The sequence below is a fragment of the Myodes glareolus genome, chromosome 15 (genome assembly GCF_982192425.1).
Source record: "Myodes glareolus chromosome 15, mMyoGla1.1, whole genome shotgun sequence".
Taxonomy (NCBI): Eukaryota; Metazoa; Chordata; class Mammalia; order Rodentia; family Cricetidae; genus Myodes; species Myodes glareolus.
The window spans coordinates 78,029,445-78,053,871 of NC_142040.1; the positions used below are offsets into that span (position 1 = coordinate 78,029,445).

Consider the following 24,427-nt stretch of genomic DNA (forward strand, 5'->3'; position numbering starts at 1 on the left):
CGCGCTGAGCACCGCCCTCTGACCCGGAAGTGTTCAGTGGGGGCGAAGGGGCCACTTCCGACTGGCGCAGGTCGGGCTACGGGCAGCCGCTTCTCCGCGGATCCGCTGCGACCGCAGCCATGGGGAAGAAGCACAAGAAGCACAAGGCGGAGTGGCGCTCGTCGTACGAAGGTGTGGAGCCCGTGGGCGGGGTCTGGGCTGCGGGGACCGGCGCGGACGGGGTTCCAAGGGAAGGGCGTGGTCTGCGCTGGGCGGTGCTGTAGAGGAGGGGCCTGAGGCGGGCGGGGTCCTGTGAGCGGGAGGGGCTTAACGCCGGGTCGCGGACTTTCGTGGGAGGGGGCGGGGTTGGCCCGGTGGAGGACCTCAGCTGCGTTTCCTAGATCACAGGATGAGGCCGTCGGCTTCTCGGGTCCTGTGGCCACTGTGGACCTCCTCTCTGGTACCAGGAAGACCCACAGCCAAAAGAGGGGCTTCCACGAAGGAACTGGGGTCTTGGGTCCTAAGTCGTGGTGATGCACTTTTTCCTGGTAGGATCGATGCCCTGACTACTCTCAGTGGTGATTATGTGGTTTGAAAGGGCCGAACACAGCCCTGTCAGTTTGAGAGTCCATCTTTTCCCATGGTTTTGACAACTTCCTGCTGTCTAGATTTATCAAGACCAGACACCTACCCTGTGACACCCACAGGGGCGCAGTAGTCCCACCCAGAATTTTGCAAGTTTGACTCATGATCTGTGTGCAGATTACACGGACACACCACTGGAGAAGCCTCTGAAGCTAGTGCTCAAGGTGGGAGGAAGTGAAGTGACGGAACTTTCAGGATCTGGCCACGACTCCAGCTACTATGATGATAGGTCAGACCATGAGCGGGAGAGACACAAAGAAAAGAAGAAGAAAAAGAAGAAGAAGTCAGAGAAGGAGAAGCACCTCGATGAGGAGGAGAGAAGGAAGCGGAAGGTAAAGGTGCAATGGCCTGTGGTGGGGACGCTAATGATACTAGTGCTGCAGTCCTGGGCTTCCAGACCATCTTTGGCCAATGCCTACAGAGTGTATTCTCTGTAGAAATGGGTCTTCTCCTCAGTCCGCAAAAGGCCGAGGTGTACAGGGCCCAAAATACCAATCTGAAAGAGCTCGTGCTGTCCTCTGGCCTTTGTTCTTTGCTACTCACAGGAAGAGAAAAAACGGAAGCGGGAGAAAGAGCACTGCGACTCAGAGGGGGAGGCTGATGCCTTCGACCCTGGAAAGAAGGTGGAGGTGGAGCCACCCCCAGATCGACCAGTGAGAGCCTGCCGAACACAGCCAGGCAAGACCCTGTCTCTGGACATATTTTATATCCTGTTCATAGCGTGGTTATCCACTTGTTGGGGTATTTAATAACAGGAGCATAGAGACCAACTGGATGTGTCCCACAAAACCTATAGTATTGTTTGTTTTTGTCTTTTTGAGACAGAGTTTCTTTATGGAGCCCTGACTGTCCTGCAACTTGCTCTGTAGACCAGGCTGGCCTCAAACTCAGAGGTCTACCTGCCTCTGCCTCCTGAGTGCTGGGATTAAAGGCGTGTGCCGCCATTACCCAGTTTACAATGTTTTTTTAATCTGGTTAAAGTTTACCAATTTTTAGTTTAGAAGTTTGGTTTTATTTGCTTTACTGTTCCAAACATCTGTTTAGTGGCCCTTCACAAGTCACATAAGAAACACATGTAGAAACATGAGATTCTTCCAACACAGGCTCTCATGGTAGGTCTGGAGTCACTTACAGTGACCTCAAGATGACATGTAGGAACCTAGAGGTCTTTGGGAAACTTCTGACCTGGGCATCCCATGCCAGGGATGACATTCTATGGTGTCTCAGTCTTGGCTTTTGGATTTCCTGGCTCCCAGATGTCCTGTATAGGACTCCAGGAACTCTGTTTTCAGGCAAAAATGTCTCCTCCTACATGGAGAGAAACTGAGGAAATTGGGTGTGAGAGCATGGGTTATCAGGAAAGCTACTATTAAAATCAGATTGTGATGGCTGCAGAAGAAATGTTCATACCCCACAGTCTGTGTGATAATTTTTCTCTTCAGAATTTCGTCCTTTGACTATGGACTTAACAACCCCTGATTTATCAGGGCGCCTTGAGATAGCTATTATAGTCCTTGTGGGAAAGAGTGCTATTTGCTAGTAACTCCATCCCTGACAGAGCAGTTCACTCTCGTAGTAAATTTCCAGGAAACAACAGTCAGGGCCTGTCTTCAAAGTGGTACAGCTGCTGACCACAGCAAATCTGAGTGACACAGTGCAGTCATTGTGTCCTGTGGAGGGACTGAAGAGATACTGCTGCTTTGGACATACCCTGGGCAGTCAGGAACATCGCTGTCAGGTTGACTGAGCTCAGAGACTTGGCTGTTACCCACAGCCCTCGTGAGGTCTGTGTATATTTTATGTTGTGCCGTAAGAACTAGGTACAGATAAATGACGAGAAGTCTCAAGTGCAGTACTGACCAGGGAGTCCAGAATGAGCTCCACCCACACATTTGCTTCTCCTATAGCTCGGGGATTGTGATGGGAACTGGAAATAGCCATGTGGGTCTTGAGATGTGCTGTGTATCCCTTTGCCAACCTGACTGTTGAGGGAGCTGTGCCCAAGTTCTCAATTCTTGCTTGGGCTTCAGATACTGCGAAGGTCACAGGCAGATGAATATGGGGATTTCTAATGAAGGAAATGAGGTCTTTCTGTTTGATTTTATTTCCTTGCTTTCTCTTTATAAACTCAGCTGAGAATGAGAGCACACCCATCCAGAGGCTTCTGGAGCACTTCCTCCGTCAGCTGCAGAGGTAACCCCATGTCCCATCTGTCATCTGTGACCCATGAGATAGACACCCTCTTTCTCTAGATGCTCTAAATCCCACCTTTCACCTCCTACCTCTACAGGATACTCCCCCACTTTCTCCCTATCTTGAAACACTTTGCACCCTGAACCCCAGCCACTACCACCACAAGATATGTCCCAGTCTAGCAGGGTGTGGGCACACTGGGTGCAGGCCACACCTTCAGAGCCAGGAGCTTATGTGCTGTGTTTCAGCCTGTCCTGTCTGAAGTTGGTGTCATGGATATAACTGGGACAGCGTTTGTTGTGTGTAATACGTGTTGGAACCCTAAAAAGGTGTCTGTGTTTTCCCACTGATCTTTTAGGACGCAAACTTGAAATTTAGTCAGCTATATAAATTTTTGGATTGTAAAAATTTTTATGTCACTTAGAAATTTAGACTTAGAGTTTTTTTCATTTCGAAGATATCTTTGCTTTCAGAAAAGATCCTCATGGATTTTTTGCTTTTCCTGTCACGGATGCAATTGCTCCTGGGTATTCAATGATAATAAAACATCCCATGGACTTTGGCACAATGAAAGACAAGATCGTAGCCAATGAATATAAATCAGTCACAGAATTTAAGGTAAATAAGTTTTACTTTCTGAAATAAGTTTGCAAAACGTGTGTGTTCTTCCGTGTGGGTGTGCTCATGCTCACTCTCATAATGAACACTGTATATGTACCTCAAGTCATTTATATATAACTTCTTCTAGATGTATTGTTTTATTTTATGTTTATGAGTGTGTCTGTGCAGCAAATGTATGCCCGGAACCTTTGGAGGTCAGAAGAGGGCATGTAGTCTCCTGGAACTATAGTTACATGTAGTTGTGATGCGGAACCCCTCGCTCTATTTCTCACTTCTAGTTAAAGAACCAGACATGTTGCTTCTTATTCCTATTTGTGTCCGTGTTTCTACTAGATAGAAACAAGGCCTGGAGGAAAGAAGGGTGCTTAGAATATTTGTACAGTCTTTCTCATAAAATTTACATATTAATATACAAAAGAATATTGGAGACTTTGACCAAATTTTCACCGGGAAATTCTTCATGCAAATGAAAACACATGGATCGTTATGAAAAGCTCTCTTGAGTTATTAAAAATCTGTCTTCCCAGGCTTGTCTTTTGTTGACTTTCATTCTTTTCAACTTGGCATCGTTTGACAAGAATGGAGAACTTTGCTGTTACTTATATGGAAAATTCCTTATTTTTTTCTTCTTAGGCAGATTTCAAATTAATGTGTGATAATGCGATGACCTACAATAGACCAGACACCGTGTACTACAAGTTAGCCAAGAAGATCCTGCACGCGGGCTTTAAGATGATGAGCAAAGTAAGAAACCCACTAGAGCAATGGCACTGAGCCGAAGTCTCCTAACTTTCTGTGCCTAACAGGCTCACAATGAATGACACGCTTCATCCATCCGCCACACCCAGGTGCTGCCCCCTTGTGCACCTTCACACAGCTTAGAGGTGCCATATATGGGGCTGATGAAAAGTTCTGGATCTAGGTCAGTCTTGCTGGACCACAGCCAGCCTGTGGTTTTACTTTGTAGCCCAGCCTCACTGACCCTCGACGGTCATTCCAAGTGTAAGCCAGGCTGTATGAGCCTCACTTAGGCAGGCGGCACTTGCTGGGCTCCACCATTATCTCACCACCATCTCTGGGCCATACCTTGAATGCTGAGCCCTCGCAACCATTCCCGCTGCAGCGTCTGGGAAGGTGGCGATTAGGCCAGGTGAGGCCGTGGCCATCCCATGCCATCCCATCGTCACGGCTCCGTGGCTAAGGGAGAGGTAAAGTCCTGCTGCTCTGTCCTTTCTGATTCTAGGAGCGGCTGTTAGCTTTGAAGCGCAGCATGTCGTTTATGCAGGACATGGATTTCTCTCAGCAGGCAGCTCTCTTGGGCAGTGAAGACCCAGCAGTTGAGGAACCTGTTCCTGAGGTTGTCCCAGTGCAAGTAGAAACCACCAAGAAATCCAAAAAGCCGAGTAGAGAAGTTATCAGGTAAGGCTTGTGGGGCTGCTGCCTACAAGCAGGACAGCAGTGCTTTGCCCAACAAGGGCGATGGGGACCTGTGGAGCATCTCATCCTGGATGGAGGATCATGGTCTCTAAGGATTCTTGGGTTCCACAAGGCACCTTAAACTGGATGCCTTCCTGGCTGTGGAACTCCAGAGGGAAATGGCCACCCTGTTCTACCTGCCCTCATAGCTGATACTAGCCTATCACCTGTGTATGTTTGCAGACTCTGGACCTTGCAGGGCAGTTCTGTGGGGTAAGGTAGTCACTCACCACATACTCTCATGCCACCATCACAACAACTCTTGCTGCTGATGAATGTCAGGCGCTGAGACCACCCTCCTGTGTGCCAGCCACACGCACTGGGATCCATGGGCCCATGTAGCTGTCCCTACAGTGCATTTTGCCAGTTTGTCATTGCTATATGATATACATTCTATTTGCTAATATTCATCCCTTTAGTATATGCCCTTCATACATAGCATCTGCCAATGACCTGTGTTCTTACCTGTGCAGTGTCTGTAGGCTGACTTCTGTGGTGCTATAGGGAGATGGCCAGCTTGGTGATGAGCATCAGGAAGGTCAGGGTACTTCAGACAGAGCTCCCTGAAGCTTTTCTCCTGTCCATCAGGCCAGAGCTAATTAAGGGATCTTGAGAGGACATTATCTATATCCTATACTAGAAGGTTTTCATGGTGCCCCTTTGTCTCTTGGAGAGTGAGCTCTGAGGCTGAATTGATGTTACCTCTTTGGTAGTAGACCCCAAGGAGCATTTAGGCAATCATAGAAAGTTGGAGTCCTGCATGGTTTCTTTCCTTCCCATCCAGCATGTGGCTGCCCTGACTGTAGTTTGAGCTATGTTAAGGGACTAACTGAGTAGTTAAGAATGGAATGATGACTACCACACAGATGATAGGTGGGGGGTCTCACTTTTATCTGTAGAGTATTATCTCTGTTTGGGTTAGTGACCAACCTGTGACCTAGGATCACGTGAAGTTGGGAGAAGGGCACGTTTCCCTAAGGCGGGTTCCCTCTCAGCAGATGGCTCCTTCTGGTGCACTGTCCTTTGTCCTCTCTAGGGACACCTGCTGCCCTCATGTGTTCCTGGCCTCTCAGGTTGCTTCAGATTTGTAGAGTTTGTAGTTAGTCCCTGTGGTGTAGATGATGTTATCACAAAGATCCGTCATCTGTGGGTTCTATGACTTTTAGATATAATGAATACTTGTGGAGTTTTTTTTCTGAATTATTAGATTTCAAAGTCTGAGTTTCTATACTGAAGTTCACCAAATGCTACAGATCATGCTTGACTGTCAGTGCCAGTGCTATGGGACTCTGATTAGGGGCACCATTACCCCTTGGCTGGATTTCTAGGGAGCAGCTGTGTCAGTTATGAGGGCATCCTCTTTTGGCAACATCTCCTTGGTCATTTGTGCCAGGGCAGAGAGGAGCCTGTCTGCCTGTTTCTGTTGTCTTCAGAGGACAGTCTAGTTCCACAACTGTTCCTTCTTGGAGAGCCCAGGGCTTCTTGTAGCTGACATACATTTCCTTTAATACCTATGTAATTCCTGTCACTTTTTTTTCTGTTTGTAAGAAGACAAGTGTCTCTGAGACGTGGGGGTTCTATTTGGTCTGCGTTTTTTTTATTCCAGGTATAAGAACATGATTAGAACACATAGGAAATGCTATGAGAAGTAGAGGGACTAAACTTGGCCCAGTACTTCCCTGCTGGCCTCTGCAAGGGAATGGTTCACAGAAGCTGCTGCTGGGAAGAAATGGGCAGTGCTTATGATGACATTTGGTTTTCATGCCTTACAGCTGCATGTTTGAGCCTGAAGGGAATGCCTGCAGCCTGACAGACAGCACTGCAGAGGAGCACGTGCTCGCCCTCGTAGAGCACGCAGCTGACGAGGCTCGGGACAGGATTAACCGGTTTCTCCCAGGTGGCAAGGTAGTATCTATGGCCCTCCCCTGAGGGCCGTGCCACTTGGCCTCAAACACTCAAGTACCTCCTGGACGCCAGGGGTTCAGGCCAGAGCCAGATCAGCTCTTTGATTGTCTTTGTCTTATGTCCTCAGAGGGGTCTGAGATCGCTACGCTGGCAGGGCCCCCCTGAACATGGGATATGGCATTTCCCACTACATCCAAGTTGGGTTGGGGCCACTGTGACTGACCCTATTGCTTAGGGGAGGCCTTGTTTGCCAAGCTTCTGTACAAGTAAAGCCCCCTTCATAGTAAGTATCCATAAGTGTGATGCCATCTGTGGTTCTGTATTTCTGTGGGCCGTTCGTAGATTATGCCATGTTTTAATACAGCTATCTACAGTCCTAGCTGTGGCAGAGGGATCCATCCCACTATTACCTGCCTCTCTGTAGAGCAGGGTGCTACCTGTGGGAAAGGGATCCATCCCACTATTACCTGCCTCTCTGTAGAGCAGGGTGCTACCCGTGGCAAAAGGATCCATCCCACTGTTACCTGCTTCACTGTAGAGCAAGGTGCTACCACTCTTCCTTCCTGTACAAGATGATCTGGTGCAGAGCATCTGTAGACGGTAACACAAGCCCCTAAAACAAGAGTAAGGGCACATGGTTAGATGAGCCTGTTTTGTTCCATCAGGCCTGACCTAATCTGAATCTCACTATCTCAATGTAAGGTCTGTATTAACAGTAATCAGAAGTCAGAATGTTACATCTTTTTCATAACAGGGTTTCTCTGTGGCTTTGGAGCCTGTCCTGGAACTAGCTCTTGTAGACTAGTCTGGCCTCGAACTCAGAGAACTCCACCTGCCTCTGCCTCCCAAGTGCTGGGATTAAAGGTGTGCACCACCACCGCCCGGCTCATATCAAGTTTCTCCATATCAAGTGTATTACATTTTAAATACTGAATGTTGAATTTTAGACCCTCCAATTATAGGAAATAGCTTAAGCTAGTTAGAGGTATGGTTTATGGTAGAGCTCTTGCCTACCCCACATAAGGCTTTATGTTCCTTCCCTAGCATTGCAAAAAAAGAAAAATGAAACAAAACCCCATAAACACCTTAAAGTTAGTTTTGCTTGTTTGTTTGCTCTTGTAAACATGTCTGTCAAAAGACTCAACATTAGCTGTGTGGCTTGCAAGAAGTTTGGGTAGCATTGCCCTATACTCCTGCTGTGTTTCACCCCTTAGAATTCGTCATTTCTCTGGGGAGCCGTGGTTCCTCCAGTGGGAAACCTTATTTAGAAGTGGATATTGTCTTAGAGTTTCTGTTATTGCAGTGAAACACCACGACATAAAGCAAGTTGGGGAAGAAAGGGTTTATTTGGCTTATACTTCCATACTACTGTTCATTATTGAAGGCAGTCAAAACATAAACTCAGAATAGGGCGGGAACTTAGAAGCAGGAGCTGGTGCAGAGGCTATAGAGGGGTGCTGTTTACTGGCTTGCTCCCTTTGACTTGCTCAGCCTTTTTTCTTATAGAACCCAGAAATTCCAGCCCAGGGATGGTACCACCCACAATGGGATGGGTCCTCCCACATTGAATACTAATTAAGTAAATGCCTTATAGCTGTATCTTTTGGAAGGGAGGTCTGGGAGAGTGGGGTGTTGAAGACTGGGTTTCTTTGTGTAGCCTTAACTGTCATGGAACTAGCTCTATAGAGCGGGCTAACCTCAAACTCACAGAGATCTGCCTATCTCCGCCTTCTGAGTACCGGGATTAAAAGTGTGTGCCGCTACTTCCTGGTTACAGCTGGATTTTATGGAGGTGTTTTCTTAATTGAGGTTTCCTCCTTTCAGATAACTCTAGCTTGTGTCAAGTTGACATAAAACTAACCTGGGCAGATATCCGTGTTGTAGGTAAAACACTGTCAGGTAGAGCCAGGAAATGTACCTGTGTGAATACACACCATGTATATATGCAGCTAAGAGTAACTTATGTTGGTAACTGTGTTTTCATGTACTGAAATCTTTGCTGTCTGTTGAAACTTCCTGTTCCCTCCAATACCACGGCCACTCATGTCTCTCCCTTTTTAGTTTGTAGCACTGCACTGAGAAGCCTGGCCCTAGTACCCTGGTATATTGTTGGATGTGCTCTATCCAGTATCTGCCTCCTCTCCTGCTTCTGCCCTACTTATGTTGCTCTCTGACATTCCCCCGGGTACAGTTACAATCACAAGAACTTACTCTTCGTGCATCTGGCCAGTCCCCTGCACATTTCATCTGCACATGTATACTTTCCACACCCTGACTCCTGTCCCTGTATGAGACTGTGGGTGATGATAGGACATAGTCAAGGCCTTTTGTGGAAGATTTTTAATGGAGTAATGTTTCTGTCTACCTTAGAGATAGAGGTATGGACCTCATGGCATGATGCTTTTTACTTAGCTGGCATTCTTTCTCTTACTTTGTTCAGGCTTAATGGATGACTTTTAATATCTGCTTCTGGGATAAGACTCTTATTTCAGAAACTCTTTGGGGTGGGTCGTGTGCCTAAGCAGTGTTTTGACCATATATAGGTGTCCTCAGTCATAATCAGGTTTATTTAACTATGAGCAGGTACCATCAGTCACAGTCGGGCTAATCTTCAATCCCTGGACATGTGAGAGGGCGTCTCTGGTTCTTCCTCATGGAGAAACTGGTAGAGAAGTGACGAGCATGTCATGTGTCTCTAGTAGATAGCACAAGGTTTTCCCTGGGGGATGACACTTGGGTGCTGCTTTCTTGCAGATGGGCTACCTGAAGAAGCTTGGAGATGGAACTCTGCTCTACAGCGTGGTGAATGCAGCTGAGCCTGATGCTGATGGTGGGTGCTTTGTCCAGGGCTTGCACATTGTCCTCTAAACTCTGTACATGCTCTGAGATGCCGCATATGTATAACACATTCATATGTCACCACGACTGTTAATGAGATTGCAGGAGAGTTGTCTGCCTTCCCTCTTCCACATATCCTTGGTGGCATGTGTGTGCACAGTGGAGCCTATGTGTGTCATGAAAGAGGCCAGTATGTCATTGGACCTCCATTGGGTTACTCAGGGTGGTGATAGATTCTTAAGGACTGAATTTCATTGATGATGTAGGAAGGTTTTGTTTCTTGAGTTCTGTCAGAACTGCTTCCTCATGAGCCAAATGCAGACCAAATGCACTTGAAACTCAAAAGTATTCTGGAAGGAAGGCTGGATGATTGGGTCAGGGTATGTCTTAGTGAAAACAAGAATGCCACCAGGCACAGCAGCCTGGAGGGGTATTTCACTCATTAGAACATCTTGAGTAGGTAGTAGCTGTGCCAATGAGTCCCTGGGATTGCAGCATGCCGACAGACACACTTGGAGAGGGTGAGACACAGTGGATGCTGGCTCACACTTTACTGCTTTGCCTGAGTCTCTGTCTCCCTCAGCTCTTTGGCCTCTTGACATTCTTCCTCCCAGCCCACAATCAACTGGTCATTTCATTTTCTCTAGTGTACAGGATAGACACTCTGATTTTAACTGTGGGAGACAAATTTCTGTGGTCTTCAGGAGAAAGTAGATAAGGTAGTCCATACTTAGGCTAGAAAGTCAGTGTGGAAACTGAGGTTCCTGTCAGGAGTGGGGAATGGATTTGCATGTGGAAATCAGTAAGCAGATGTGAAACAGGTGAGCATGTAGAGGATGGCCAGTAAGGGCTGGATAGCATGTAGGAGTAGAGGGAGCAGTTTGCAAAGATGAAAGCATTGCTGGCATGATGGTCTATAGACATGGCAAGGACAAGCATGTACCCATTTCTGCTTCCCCAGTACTGGGGTTATAAGCATGCACCACTGTGTCTTTTTTTTTTTTTTTAATTTTTTTAAGTACAGATTTGGAGAATTGAACTCAGAACTTCATGCTTACAAGGCAAACACTTTGCCATTGGAACTATCTGTTTAGCTCCAGACATATTTTTTTCATGGTGTTGACTTTAGGGCAATTATAAAATCAAATTGAAATGGTGTTAGTTTTTAAAATTATATTAAAAATCATTTTTAAATGGACATTGTAAAGTCTTCGTGCCCCCACTGCTCCCTGTCCAAGGTGCTATAGAGAACAGGCTCATCGCTGCTGAGGCAAGCTTACTTGATCATTCCTCCTCTCCTGTCTTCTGCAGAGGAGGAGACACACCCTGTGGACCTGAGTTCACTGTCTAGCAAGTTGCTCCCAGGTTTTACAACACTGGGTTTCAAAGATGAAAGAAGAAGTAAAGGTAAGTACAGTGCTGGTGGGTGGGAGCTCTCGGGAGCTGAAGGCCGGCTTGGCTGTCAGTGGGATGCTGAAATTGCCAGTTTCTCTTTCATGATTTTCTTTATGTGACTGGGTTTAGATTTTAAAACAAATGAAGTTTAGATCCATTAAAGTAGATGACTAAAGTCATAGGTTGAGAATTCCTGCTTTGCATTCTGCTCTCCACTAGGGTAAGTTCAGACTGAGCTCCTAAGCTTCCTCACACAGGCTGCCGTCCATTCTCTCCCTCCACAGGAGCCTTGGCTCCGGCTCCTGCTGGTCCTTATGGAGGGATTCGTTTCTTACATCAGGCTTGCATTTTAACCATTTGGAGGATGATGGAGCTGCCTGGCAGCCAAGAGACCTAGGTAGACAAGGTGGTTGTGGGTGACAACATAGCATGAGGGAGGGGCAGGTATATTTGTGTTTGTGGGTGCTGTATTTATGATCAATCTCCTAGTGTGTTTCGGAATGTTTGTGGTTGTATATATGTGGTAGTATGTGTGCCAGAAGACTTGCTTTGGTGTGTGGGTATCTGTATGTGCACAAGTATGTGCTTTAAGACTGGAGAGCATTCAAGCTGGTGGTTCTTTGTGGGTCTCACTTCCTTTCTCTTGAAGGCACAGTAGCCATTCCTGGTCCGAGCCTAGATGTGTTTTGATGACATTTCTTCTGCCTTTACTCGAGTACAGAGGTGTTTAAAAAACATGGAACACACGTCAGCATGTTCCCCTTAGACTTGGCGTTTCATTGTATTTCCTGTCTCTGTAATTATTCCAGACACATCATTTCTTTTGTGGTGTTATAGGCAGGGGTGGGATTGCCCTTTTCTGTGTCATTGCTTTTGTTCTCTTTGTTGCTTCCTGCGGCCCTCACCTTTACTGTGGCTCTGAGAACCAGCTCAAGGTCACCTCTGCACCGCAAGCTTTACCATACTTCCTTATCCCCTCAGTCCTGCACACCATTGCTTTTCTTGGTGTTCACTCTTGTCACAGGGAAGCTTGGTACCGCCTCAGCAGAGGACTTTTTCTTTCTGGGATGGCATTTTCTACATCTCTGAATATTAGAGACCAGCCTGCATTTGGACCTTTGTGATGCATGATCTACCCACACCTGCCTCCATTCCAACCCATCACATGTCATTGCTCACACTTTGCTTCTGAGATGTTGCTTGTCTTTAGTTCTTAGCTCAGCATTTTTGTTACAGGGAAGAGGGTGTGCAGCTGTTGTCCAACAAGAGAGAGAAGGAATGCTATAGCAGAGTACAGGACACGGCATGACTTCTACCTATAATGACTGCCAATAGAGACTGAAAAGCATAGCCACGTAGACATAGCCTGGTTTACTATTATAACCCTGGGAAAGGGTGTATTCTGTGTTGGTTCAGCTTCCGTTTCTGTCAGAGGGGGTTCATGAACTGACTGGTTTCAAGAACCACTTCTGCTTGTCCAAGCTCATCTCTACCTAAGGGTCAGTCTTTGCCACAGGGCCACAGATGTGAAATGGAGTGCTAAGTAGAATCTGCAGTTGTCCGTGGGCAGTGCCTGCTGCTACACTTGTGCCCAAGCAGGAAGAAAGCAGGAAGAAACCAGGCATGGGCTCAGGTTGAGATTACCTGGAAGGAAAAATGGCTGTAGCCATGCTGGCAGTACATTGAGCATGACTTTGACTTTCCTCTGCTCCCTTCTCTTTAGTTACATTCCTCTCTAGTGCAAGCACTGCGCTTTCAATGCAGAACAACTCTGTGTTTGGGGACCTGAAATCAGATGAGATGGAACTTCTGTACTCGGCATATGGAGACGAGACTGGTGTGCAGTGTGCACTGAGGTAAGCCAGGTTACACAGAATGTGAGAACTGTTCCCTGGTGAGCAGCTTGGCATCGCTGTCAGCTCGCTCTGGGAAATAGGAGCACTGACAGCCAGGTGATGTCAGCAGAAACTCCAGTACCTATTTGCCACCTCACCATCGGCCTGTCTTGCAGTTCAGCACAGTTTGATCCAGGCTGGGGCATAAGTGTGTGTTAGCAAACTGTGTATACTTACAAGCAGTTGTTTTTGAGATGTGTTCCCTAGAGACTATTAGTCTGCTGGAGCCACAGTAACCAAGTTCCAGCACCAAGGCCTGCAGGCCTCACTGTACTGAAACTTGGAGGTCTGAGGCCCAAGATTTGGCAATTTTGGTTCAGTATAGACACTGTCTTCTCTCCTGCTGTCACATAGTCTTCACTCTGTCCTGATCTCTTATGACACTAGCCAAACTGGATCAGCAACTACCCTAGTTTCTCCTTTTTACCTTAATCACTCCTCAGAAGACTCCATCTAAAATACAGTCACATTCTATGCTGAGGTTAGGACTGCAGCTAATGAACTCGGGTGGGGTGAGGTGGAACAACATGGGCAAAATTCAACCCATAACAGAGTCTAGAATGAGGCATAAAACTCCATTGTGAAGCTAGAGAGATGGCCGAGTGACTGAGTGCATACTGCTCTTAGTCTTGCAGAGGAGCTGAGTTCAGTCCCCAGCACTCACATCAGGTCTCTCATAACCACTTGTTCCAGCAGGTCCAACGCCCTCTTCAGCAAGCATCTGCACTCATGGTCACACACCCCACACAGATGCATGCACACATATAACTAAAGGAAATAATAAATCTCTTTAAAAACACAGATGCAAGGCTGCATCTCCATATTGTCTGCATTTTGTTTTGTTTTCTGTACAAAATAGAAGTGGGCCATCTTTGTAGAATTAAGTTTTTATGGATAATTAAACTTTGCTAGCCTCTAAAAAAATGGAATCTATGAGAACACAAAACAGAAAAATTCTATTTAGTCCCTAATAAATGAATAACTGACCCAGATTTTTGTGACCAAAGAGGCAGTAAAAATGGAAGTGAAAGAAGGGGTTTCCTTCAGGAGAGAAAAATATGATAACTCAGCAGGCGGGTCTTAAGTTCCATAGTCAGAGCATGTGCTGGCTAGCAGGCCCTGTCTTTCATGTCACCTATACCGAGCTCTTCTCCTTGAGGGCACTTGGAGCAAGTTGTCCCCAGGCCATTAACATCCTGCTGTCTTGCCCGGGTGTCTGCTCCTGGGATGTGTTTGAGTTCCAACTGTCACAAAGAAACATTGGGTTCCATGTGTCACACAGAAATACCAGACGATGGCAGCACCTCACAGTTGCAGGGGCTGTGGGGTCATCAGGGTTGACCTGTGAGCACCTCAGGTCTCCATGCTCAGGATCTGCCCTCTGTATACATGGTCAATGTAGGGATGCTTCATTTGTATTTTAATAAGCAATGCTTGCCTGAAGATCACAGAGTAAACCAGCCGCCCTGGTCAGCCTTACAGACCAGGCAGTGGTAATACATACTCTTAAACCCAGTAGCCACACTAGTTTGCCACAGAAACCAGGCGGTAGTGGTGCACGCCTTTGATCCCAGCCCTAGAGAGGAATATAAGATGGGAGGAAACAGCTCTCAAACACAGTCTCGTTCTGAGGATTCCTGGAGGCAGGATTGCCATCTCAGACTGAGGTAGAGATAAGAGCTAGTGGCTGGCTGTTTTGCTTTTCTGACCTTCAGGTTGAACCCCTATTTCTGTCTCTGGGTTTTTATTAACTGTGCCACAGTCAGGGTTCCCCAGGTCCCCTGTAGTCTGTATCTGTATCTGTACCCCAGATCCCCTGTATATGCTGTGTTCTATTAGCTAATGGGTTTATCTAGCTTTAGCTCTAGGCCAGCAGCCTTGCTTCTCTCTGAAGGTCTTCATGGTCTGAGAGCCTTATAAAATCATCCTTGATTCTTTGTTCTAGGGGATTTTTGTTCTCTGAGTACATCTTAAATTTTATTTCTTTTTAAGCCAATATAGTCGTATGGTTCAGAAATTAAAGTGTACCAGAAGATGTGTCCTGAGTCTTAGCCCCACCCCTCCATATCTGCCCACTACCACTTCTACATTCCATGATGCCTGTACTTTCCAATGTCAAAACTGATGGATATAGACAGCCTTCTTTAGATTAACTAGTATGTCTTAGGAGTTTTTGTGAATTGTGTACCTGCATGCCTTTTGTTTTTTGTCTTTAATTTTCCTGGAGCTCTTTTAATCTTTTTTTTTGCCATGAGCCACTTTGAAAATTGTTTGAGAATGGTCAGTCCAGTACCTGGGAAGCTCACAGAGGACTGAGGAGTGATGGCAGTGGACATCTGGAATCAAAATCATTGGCACTGTTGGGGGTGGATCTTGAAATTGGAACATGATACTTTTTCAGCACATTCCCTTACAGGGTTCTGTTCTAGCCTACAGGAATTCGTGAAGGATGCTGGGAGCTACAGCAAGAAAATGGTAGATGACCTCCTGGACCAAATCACAGGTGGAGATCACTCAAGGATGATCTTCCAGCTGAAGCAGGTGGGGTTTGAAGTTAACGTGCCTTTGTGGGCACAGACTCTTGGTCCCACTCTGGGTGCAGAGAGCCCGTCCAGCCCACTAGATTTCAGGGAGCCAGGCTCTTGAGATCATTGCTGGCTGCTTTTGGCTCATTAGGCTTTAAATTATACTTTAAAGCTGTCTTTAACAAGGTTTGGCGGTTGCTTGTCATTTCTTTCATCATTCTTCCTGTAAAATACGCTGTTTTCTTACAGCACAGATCTGAAGACTGAGCTCTTCTCAGCTTTTGTATATCTAAACATCTTCGCCTTTACCTCTGAAACTTGTTTTCTCTTGGCGTGGGTCTAGGTGGACTTTTCCTTCTACTGTAACAGAAACTAACACTGTTTCTGAAAAAGTAAAGACTCTCTGTGTCTTTACTTTCTGTTTGTGATGTGTCTGTTTGTAAGACTAGGCCTGACACTCCATAACCTGAGGCCAGCTCAAATCCACAGTGTGCATGTTCACAAGCCAGTGTGTTTATGTTCAGTTAGACATAATTGTCAGTGTAGTTACTGCTGAACAGTACTGGTAGGATTTTTTTCTATTACTAGGGATCAAATACAGGGCTATTTACATTCCAGACAAGTGTTCTACCCCTGAGGCACACCCGAGTCCAAGGATGATTGGATTTTAGAGTGTGTGTGTGTGTGTGTGTGTGTGTGTGTGTGTAGTGCATATGGACTCCAGAGGTCAACCTCAGATGTTGTTCCTCAGGTTCTTGATTTGGGGTCTGTTTGGTTTGGTGTTTTTAGATAGGGTTTCACTGACCTGGAACTAGCTGAATGGACTAAACCAGCTGACCAGTGAACCACAGGGATTCAGCTGTGCTGGGACTACAAGTATACACCATGTTCAGCATTTTATGTCAGTTCTAGGGATCCAGCTCAGGTACTAATGCTTGTAAGGCAAGGTCTTTACCAACTGAACTATTTCTCAAGTTCCAAAGATTTTGTTTTCTTCATTTGAAAAGCATTGATCTTCATTTTGGACAGGAAATTAAGTTACTTGTGGTCTTTGGTCTAGGGCAGGCATCATTCCAGGGCTGTGTGACCATAGTGCAGAAGAGTGGTGTTTCTGGGTCTCTTCTTGTGGCTAAAGTTTCCAGAAGGTTTCTGCTCTGGCTGGGTGGAGTTCTAAAAAGTGTCTGTCCACATTAGCTCTGAGATCATTTCAGCCTGTGGCCCCCTAGCTCTTGGTCTGGCCTAGTAGCCTCCTGTTTGTCTGAAGAGATGAGCATAGAAGTCTTGTGCCCCATCCAGAATTCAGCCCTACCAATGTGTACTTGGCTCTTGTTCTGTTTGCCATTCTTCATGTGTCTCTCTTTCCAGGCAAGAAGTTTGCCTCAGCACAGGCCATTTATGTAAAAACTTTTTCTTATTTGTGTCTGATGCACATATGAAGAAAAGAGGACATTTTTTTTTAGAGTCATCTTCTTCCACTGTGGATTCTAGGGACCAAGTTCTCAGCTTGAGCAGCAAGTGCTTTTACCTGATGATACATTTTGCTGATCCAGCACAGGCCATTTCTAGCTACAGATTGTCTGGTTTGGCAAGAAATTCCTCCATGTCCCTGAAATGAGGTTGTGCTGTTGGTGAACTCCGGATTCGTTATCTAAGAGTTAGATAATTTCACATATACGGCAACAGTAAAATTGGTGCTCAGTACTCAAGGTATTCATGCTAGAGGAATCTTCTGCAAGGAACAGATGGTAAAATAAAGGCCATATTTCTAATTAAAAGTTAGTGAAAATATTACCTGACCAAATCTGTGGAAGTACATACCAAATGGTCTTTTTTGAGGAATGTGCATAAAAATAGGGTGGTTTTGAAGGTGTGCTCTTCCCAGAGCACAGGACATGTAGCTCATCCCATTCCAGCAGTGCAGTCGATGTCTCTGCTGCCTCCATCACTCCACATCCAGTCTCAGGCACTTGGTCATGTTCTAGACTAATTATCTAGGCCTGTTTTTCTCAAGCTGCCCATTTTTGATTGTTTTAATAATCGGTTTCGATATAAAATTGGGGATCCTCTTACCTATATTTCCTTTCACCCCAGCCCCAGCATGGTATTTGAGCCCTTGGCTGATATGGAATGAGTTGGCCAGCTGTGGTCTAACTTCACTACCTCCTGTGAAGAGTCCTGTGAAACCCTTGCTTCAGGTGTCGATGTAGTGAGGGTAAAATGAGCAGAACCCCAGGCAGTGAACAAGCCACTGTTGCTGTAATGTAAGTGATCCCCTTGTAATTGAAAACTGATGGAAAAACTTGTTTCCTGTCTTGTTACTTGGCAGAGGAGGAGCATCCCCATGAGACCTGCAGATGACGTGAAGGTGGGTTTCCCAGGCGTGTGAGCAGAAGCTTAGCTTTCGGGGTTTGTGTGGTTACTAGTCACTGCGGTGAGTGGCCAGCCTCTTGTCCTTCTGTTCAGGGGCTGCTAGTTGTTGAAGAGGGACTGGAGTGGCACTGCTTTGCTGTCATCTGCTTAGTTAGTGACCCGAACAGAGGGCTGTAATCTAAGTTCAGAGACAAGTTCAAAGCCATCAGCTAGGCACTGTCCTCAGAGAGGGTGGGGACCCTTTTCCCTTTCTTGATATGGTAGGCAGCAGTGTGGGCTTGTGCTGCAAAGTTTACCCACTGGCCAGCAGACACCAGTGTACCTGAGGAGATTAAGTTCCCAGGGAATACTATGAGACCGTAGTATGAGGATACGAACAGAAGCTGGGCAGCAGGAGCTCTCAGAGTCCTGGGAAACTGCAGTCTCACCCTTGTTAGAAGGAACCTTTGGTTTTGGAATCTGCCACATTACTCCTGAAAAAGGTAGTGGTGGGCCCTTGAGCTCCGTGTGTCTACTTGGTCTCTCTGTGGCCTACCTCCCATGTACCCATAGTGTTAATGAATTCCCTAAGAAGTTAGCAAAGGGTTGTTTATTCTTAGTAGAGGGGAAAGTTGCCAGAGGTATGTAGATCTGACTAGGTCCCTGGACATGGATTTGCGTTTCTGTTAATAATCTTGGATTCCATGTTCCTTAGACTGCAGCCTTTAGAATAGTGCTCATTTATGTTACTGTGATGTGGGCTCAAATTTAGCACATCCTGTTTTTTTTTTATACAGCTGGCATTAGCTGATAATTGTGCTGTTTAATCAATATTTTTCTCATCTTCTGCAGGTTGGGGACCCACTAGGAGATAGTGGTGGCCCTGTTCTGGATTTCATGTCAATGAAACCATACCCTGATGTCTCTCTGGATGTGTCCATGCTCAGCTCGCTGGGTGAGGCATCTTGGGCACTGTTTTATGTGCCCACCTGTGATGTGTGATGTAGTAAGAAAACATTATTTGGTTTCTCTGTGTTCACAAACAGCCCTGGCAGATAACACAGCCAAGGAGAACCTGTGGGGTTAACTTACCACTAGTCAGAACAGGAAACACCCTGGGGCTGTGGTTAGGGCCTAACTATACCCGCAACATATGGGATCAAATGCTGTCTCGGGGGGGACAGTCAGAACTAGAGGATCAGGACACCCATGTGATATCTGCTGGCTCCCTATGAGTTAAAAGCCCAACTGACGCTAGTGTCAGAAAAACTGTGTAGCCCAGTGGTAGAGTGCTTGCTTAACATGAACAATGCCCTGGGTTCAGTTCCCCTTACCAGAAATACCAAAAACAAACAAAACCCCAAATTAAACAAGCCACCACCACCAAAAAAAAAAAAAAAAACAAACCAAACCAAAACAAAACAAACCCAAAACACTGTTTTTTAAGAGACTAGAAAATAAAAAGTGTGTTTTCTTCGGATTCTCTTGGTCAGACAACTGTGGTTGGTTGAACAGAAATGACATCTGTCACTGACCCCAGGCAGGTCTGATGCTTGCCACTCTGAACAGAAGCTGCAGTTAGCCCTGGCGGCACACCCCTGTGCTTTACCACTTGAAACTGTACCTGTTTGGTAGCTGAGATGCTTGGGTGCTGATCACATACATGGTGTGTCAGCCGTGTGTCAGTGTGCTCATTCCCTGAAGGATAAGCCCTCTACTGTTAGAAATGCTGTCTTCCATGAGGTGTGCAGGGTGTTCCTTCACCTAAGGTTGAGGACAGCTAGGCCCTCCGTGCTTCTCCTTGCATATACCTGACATTGAGAGGATGCACATCTTAAAGTGAAGATGGCCCTGGAGTCAGCAGCTTCAGACTGAGAAAGTAGATTTGTGTGTGTGTGTGTGAATATTATAAAGGTAATAGTGAAGTCTATTCGGCTTCACATTGCCACAATTTTTAGGGATTGAGTTTAGATCTGTCATTGTCTTTTGTCAACTCTGTCCTTGTCCTCAAGATAACTCATGCCATATGCCATGCCTGCTGGAACTCAGGGCTAGGATTGTTTAAGACAAACAACAGAACAGTCATTGGAGGGAGAAGGCACAATGGCAAAGTCTAGAGGGACCCAGATACAAGCAAACTCCCAAGGAGCTGTGTCATGGAGTTACAGGGAGCACGCGTCAGTCCTTCAGTGAGCTGTGTCAACATGCTTGATAGGTCCCCAGCACCTGGGTTTTGATTGGTTGGGGCTATTTAGTGTCACTATATGTACCCCTCCTGGCTTGGCCTGTATTGGTTCCAGACCCTACAGGGGTGGTTGTACCACATTCTCTGCATAAACAGTGTCAGTTAGTGATGGGAACTCCCTGCCTCCCTGAAATCAAACGGCTGGATACTAGCCAGCATTGCGTCATGTTTGTCACATAGGGAAAGTGAAGAAGGAGCTGGACCACGATGAGAGCCACTTGAACTTGGACGAGACAACCAGGCTCCTGCAGGACTTGCACGAAGCACAAGCAGAGCGAGGAGGCTCCCGGCCATCCTCCAATCTCAGCTCTCTGTCCACTGCCTCTGAGAGGGAGCAGCACCCTCCAGGTAAGGGTCTCACACAGGCAAGTGGAGGGAGCCTGCACTGAGGTGAGGGCTCGGGCCCACAGGGCCAGGATGGTGGCCTTCACCAGGGTTTGTTGTTGTTGTTTTTCTGGGAGATCTCTACACCCTTGTGCATCTTGTGGGCAGGGGGGAGGATATTTGTTTTTATTATAGGTTTGTTGCCACTTGTCCTTCCATTCCATATTTTTTCCTTGACTGTATCAACCATTGGAGTGTTCATTTTCTGTTGGGAGAGTGTGTAACCAACCCTGGTGAGGGGGTTCTGTACTAACACTCTGAGTATCCCAGCCCCATGTAGGATCTCAGATCTCTGTAGTTCCTTGAGCCTGTCCTATGAGTTTCCCAGTGTGACACTGACAACAGGACAAAGAACTGTAGCTTAGTGAACCAGTGAGTTTATGTGCTTTTAGGAGCATAGGTAAGTCGTTCCTTTCATGATGTTCCTTAAGCTTTGGAGTGAGTGAGATGATTATTTTCCTCCATCTGTTTTTGAGCATTGGACCACAGTACCACATCAGGAGTCTTTTATTCTTAAGAGCTGAGGCTGACAGCAATAGTGCTCTATGGGCATAAACACAAATGTTTCGAAGGCAGATTGACAGACATATCACCTCCATTTAACAAAGCAGTAGTAGTTGCTTCCCTGCTGAGCCCTGTGACCTCCCTAGTCGCTGGCTTTTGCCCTGGATTACAGTACTATATGTGAGTCTCTTCCTGCATTAATTCAACCAGAACATGCCAGGCATGCTAGCACACACCTTTAATCCCAGCTCTCAGGAGGCAGAGAGGCAAGTGGATCTCCATGAGTTCAAGGCCAACATGGTTTGTGTGGTGAGTTCCAGGATAATCAGAGCTACACAGAAAACCCTGTCTCAAAAAGGTGTGTGTGGGGGATTTGCTACAGTTTCAGAGGATTAGTCTGTGATCGTCATGGCAGGGAGTGTGGTAGAGGTGGTGGACAGGTAGTCTTGGCACTGGATCAGTCAGCAGCTAAGAACTTAGATCTTCATTCACAGGCAGCAACCTCAACTCTCAGTGACAGACCTCCTCCAACAGGGCCACACCTCTAATCCTTTGCAAACAGTCCCACTGAATGAGGACGAAACATTCAAACATATGAGCCTATGGATTCTCATTCAAATCACCACACACAGCATGTTGGTACTGTGGCCGACAGAGTCCATACCCAAGCAAGACTGCTGATGACAGTTCTCTCCCGAGTAGTAGCTCACCTAACACCATCTAGCATATGAAAACCAACCGGCAGGAAGACAGCCTGAATCTCATTCTCAGCCTGATTTTTCCATGTCCTGTAACAATAGTATGTGTGTCATCAATAGTAGAGTTACTGTCTCATTCTGGCATGCAGCTAACAACAGTACAGTGGCGAAAGCCTTTATGTTTTGAGGAGCCTCAGGGGCCTCCTCTCTAACAACTCGGGAAGTTAACCCACTCTGGGTTTTTCAACTAACAACCTTACGGTTTTTGTGCTAGTTAGCTTTTCTATTGCTGTGATAAAATACTAACCACAGCTTGGTGTTGAACTTAGGTCATCTTAAATTTCACAACATCAAGAGAAGCCAGGACAGGAGCTCAAGGCAGGAATTGAAGCAGAGACCATGGAGGAATTTTTCTGACTTGCTCAGCCACCTTTCTAATGCAGGCAGCCAGGCCCACCTGCCCAGGGTTGATAGCACCTGGTAGGCTCGACCTTCCTACATTAATTAGCAATCAAGAAAATGCCCCACAGACTCGCCCACAAGCCATTCGAAGTTCCTTCTTCACAAGGGACTCAAATTCGTGTCAGGTTGACAGAAACTCACCAGCGCAGAGCTTCATTCAGACGCTGTAACTGCTGCCTTCACCTTTTTTAGGTGCTTTTCCAAGTCTGTAAGGCACTCAACCATTGCATAACAAAACCTTTTTACAGAGTGGGAGCAAGATCTCTGAAGGCCTCTCACAGTCCACTCCAAACAAGTCCCAGTTGGTATTGGACGGCTAAAAAGCAACTAAAAAGGAATCGTCATCAAGGTCCAGTACAGCACAACACAGCCTCATCATTTGTGTTCCCCCAGGACAGTGTGTGGGGAGCACGGACGAGACACTATCCCATCTAGATGCGGTTTCCGTGAGCCTTTAGCCCTGTTATCCTGGGGCAGTGCTGCCACCATAGGGCCACTGCATGTCATTGCCCCAGGGAGTCTTATTGGGCCAGCTTGTGTTGTTCATTCTGGCATCTGGCATTAGACCATGGGAAATCAGGGCTGCACTTGGCCTGCCATGCCTGCTCCTGGAACTAGATACCTAATTATGACAGGTTCTGAGGTAGCAATACAGCTCTTGTCTTCCCATTGGCCACACTTCACTGTTGAAAGGAACGGAGCTGAGTTAAATAAACAAGAAAACCGTCCATCCCAGGTGTACTTCGTTGCAGAAGAGAAATACATACAGTAAACTCTGGGGGGGATAGTTACCCATCTCCAGAACAGCTTAATTTTTTTCATTTGAAGTTTTATCACTTATGTCTTTTATGAACTGTTGCTTAGGCTTTAAAGCCTTCCAGCTGCTTACTAACAGCGTCTGACTTTCTGTTGGTGTTTGTCCTTGTGAATTCTGGCTTGACACAAATCTTATCCTGTTTGCCTTTGGGTGACTTAGATAGACTCCTTTGTTCGCTTTTCCTTTTTCCCATCACCTCTTGATTGCTTTTGCACTTTAAACTTTACATGCTGATATAAGTCGTTCACGCCCCCCAGAGCCTCCTTCCCACACTGGTCCCATCCCAGCATAGGACTCAGCAAAGCCATTATAGCTCCTTATCAATCCTGAGATCTCTGCTCAATCAACCTCTTAACTTTCCGGTGAACATGGCATCAAACACTCAAACACACGGCCTCTTGCATGCCAGTTTCTTTTGTGATGTCTTTTCTCTGTGGTTTTCTAGTCCCTGGTATTTGTAGGAACCTCAGCTAAAGATAACTAAGTCTGGGTAACAGAGTGATTGAGCTAGGGCTTTAGGAGCTGCCTTCCCTGGCCTCTACTGCCATCTGCTCTCTTTGGACCTCTCATGCATCCGGAAGGATTCTGTGTACAGAATGAATCCTGATCTTTTCAAAAAAAGCCTGACTGCAGCTGCCAGAAGAAAGACTTAAGATTTGTTTTTATTCTGATCACTTTGTGATCAGGATGTCAAGCAAAGCAGAGCCTTAGGAGGTTGCAGACAGCCCTAATTCAGATTATGATTGCACCTGTGTGTGGTATCAGGGAAGACATTTATCTCTAGATATCAATCACAGATATCATAAGCTTTGCAGATCTGTTTTGTGTTCTTCAATGCTATGTTCTTTTAAACCTACAGGAAGTCCTTCTCGCCTTAGTGTTGGGGAGCAGCCGGATGTTACCCATGACCCTTATGAATTCCTTCAGTCTCCAGAACCTGCAGCTTCTGCCAAGAACTAACTTGTGGGCTTTCCAGCTGTTTTATCTTTCTTTCTTTTTTTTTTTTTTCAAGTTTTATTTGATTCACGTTTTTTTGTCACAAGACAGAAACTTTTGTCTCATCCTCTCTGGCATGTAGCAGCCTGAGGAAGATGGTGGTGTGTCTGTACTGCCATGTCCACAGAAGAGGCCCAACAGCACCAAGTGATGTCCTATAAGTTCTGGGAAGTGACAGTAGAACACGAGAGGGTTGGTCTCTTCTGAGCCCCAGAGACCAAGTGTGTTTATGATAAATCATTCTACACGAGTCCTGAACAGCTGACCTGCAGGTCTCAAAGGGGAGCATGCAGAACAGGCCTTCAAGTAGCGCCTATTTTCTGTTTGGCCACTTAAGGATGGAGTTGTCTCCCTAACAAATAATGAACCACCCTCACATTTTAGAATGAAGTATTCAGAGCCATAAAATGTTTCAAAACTACATGTATTTGCTGAGTACCTGTTTGTATTTGCAAAATACACAAATATGGGTCCTAATAAAGAGATGCCAAAGGTGGTGA

At 46.2% G+C, this 24,427-nt stretch overlaps 1 protein-coding gene across 6 annotated transcripts; it reads left to right on the plus strand.

Annotated features, from left to right (window-relative positions):
- Positions 1-15: 15 nt before the first annotated feature.
- Positions 16-24,427, plus strand: Brd9 (bromodomain containing 9). Of its 6 annotated transcripts, none has more exons than XM_048458985.3 (17): positions 30-171; positions 381-527; positions 742-956; positions 1,170-1,302; positions 2,757-2,817; positions 3,291-3,435; positions 4,072-4,182; positions 4,682-4,857; positions 6,687-6,819; positions 9,574-9,649; positions 10,969-11,064; positions 12,776-12,908; positions 15,377-15,488; positions 17,799-17,837; positions 18,674-18,776; positions 20,247-20,414; positions 23,791-24,427. In XM_048458985.3, the coding sequence occupies exons 1-17, from the start codon at positions 120-122 to the stop codon at positions 23,889-23,891; spliced, it is 2,001 nt and encodes a 666-aa protein (XP_048314942.2). In that variant the 5' UTR covers positions 30-119; the 3' UTR covers positions 23,892-24,427. The 6 variants fall into 6 exon arrangements, with proteins under 6 accessions (XP_048314983.2, XP_048314993.2, XP_048314999.2 ...); XM_048458995.3 differs by having other exon boundaries at positions 4,742-4,857; XM_048459005.3 differs by having other exon boundaries at positions 4,745-4,857.